The sequence below is a fragment of the Pterocles gutturalis genome, unplaced genomic scaffold (genome assembly GCF_000699245.1).
Source record: "Pterocles gutturalis isolate BGI_N339 unplaced genomic scaffold, ASM69924v1 scaffold37137, whole genome shotgun sequence".
In the NCBI taxonomy this organism is placed as follows: domain Eukaryota; kingdom Metazoa; phylum Chordata; class Aves; order Pterocliformes; family Pteroclidae; genus Pterocles; species Pterocles gutturalis.
This window is the reverse complement of record NW_010111457.1, coordinates 929-2,187: the sequence shown is the minus strand read 5'-3', so window position 1 is coordinate 2,187 and position 1,259 is coordinate 929. Positions and strand designations below refer to the sequence as shown.

The following is a 1,259-nucleotide window of genomic DNA, read 5'->3' as shown; positions in this document are numbered from 1 at the left end:
GAGAAAACCATCCCCACGCCAACCGTCCCCATACCAAAACTCGCCGAAACAACAGTCTCCACGCCAACAGTCACCAAGACAACGGTCCCCACGCCAACCGTCACCGAGACACACGCCAACCGTCGCCAAGACAACAGTCCCCACGCCAACCGCCACCGAGACAACGGTCGCCGAGACTACGGTCCCCACGTAAACCGCTGCCACGCCAACCGTCCCTGAGACAACCTTCCCTGTGCCAACCGTCGCCAACACAACGGTCCCCGTGCCAACCGTCGCCAACATAACCGTCGCCGAGACAACCATCCCCACTCTAACCGTAGCTGACACAACCGTCCCCAAGCCAACCACGCCCACACCAACCGTCACTGAGACAACCGTCGCAAAGACAACCATCAGCAAGATAACCGTCCCCACACCAAACAACACCGCGACAACCATCCCCACGCCAACCGTCGCCGAGACACCCATCTGGGAAACACCCGTCCCCGCTGCAACAATCTCGCAGACACCCATCAGTGAAACAACGGTCCCCACGCCATCCGTCCCCATGCCAACCGTCTCCGAGACAACGGTCCCCACGCCAACCCTCCCACAGGCCAACCTTACCCACGCCACCTGTCGCTGAGACAACGGTCCCGACACCAACCACCATCAAGAAAACGGTCCCTACGCCAATGGTTGCCACGCCAACCGTCACCGAGAAAACGGTCCCCACGCAAACCGTCACCGAGACAACGGTCCCCACACCAACCGTCACCGAGACAACAATCCAGACCCCATTCATCTCTGAGAGAACCATCTCCAAACCAACCGTCGCCAACACAACCATCCCCACGCCAACCGTTGCTGAGACAACCGTCCCCAAGCCAACCATACCCACGCCAACCGTCACTGAGACAACCGTCGCAAGGACAACCATCAGCAAGACAACCGGCCCCACGCCAACCATCGCCATGACAACCATCCCCACACCAACCGTTGCTGAAACACCCATCACAGAGACACCCAGCCTGAAAACACCCGTCCCCGATACAGCCGTCCTGGAGCCACACAATGCTGAAACAATGCTCCCCACGCTATTCCTCCACACGCCAACCTGACCCGTGACAGCCCTCCCCACTCCAACCACCCCCATGCCAACCATCGCCATGCCAACCAACGCCAAGACAATGTTCCCCACGCCAACCCTCCCCACACCAACCGCCGCTACGCCAAACTTCAACAACACAACCATCCACACGCCAACTACCACCGAGACA

At 59.7% G+C, this 1,259-nt stretch overlaps 1 protein-coding gene across 1 annotated transcript; it reads left to right on the top strand.

Moving 5' to 3' along the window:
- Nucleotides 1–410: 410 nt before the first annotated feature.
- LOC104461977 (mucin-2-like) lies at nt 411–1,100 on the top strand (the record flags this gene model as incomplete). Its single annotated transcript, XM_010073739.1, has 1 exon — nt 411–1,100. A coding segment is annotated over one exon (690 nt), but the record flags the coding sequence as incomplete, so codon positions are not given.
- Nucleotides 1,101–1,259: the final 159 nt, after the last annotated feature.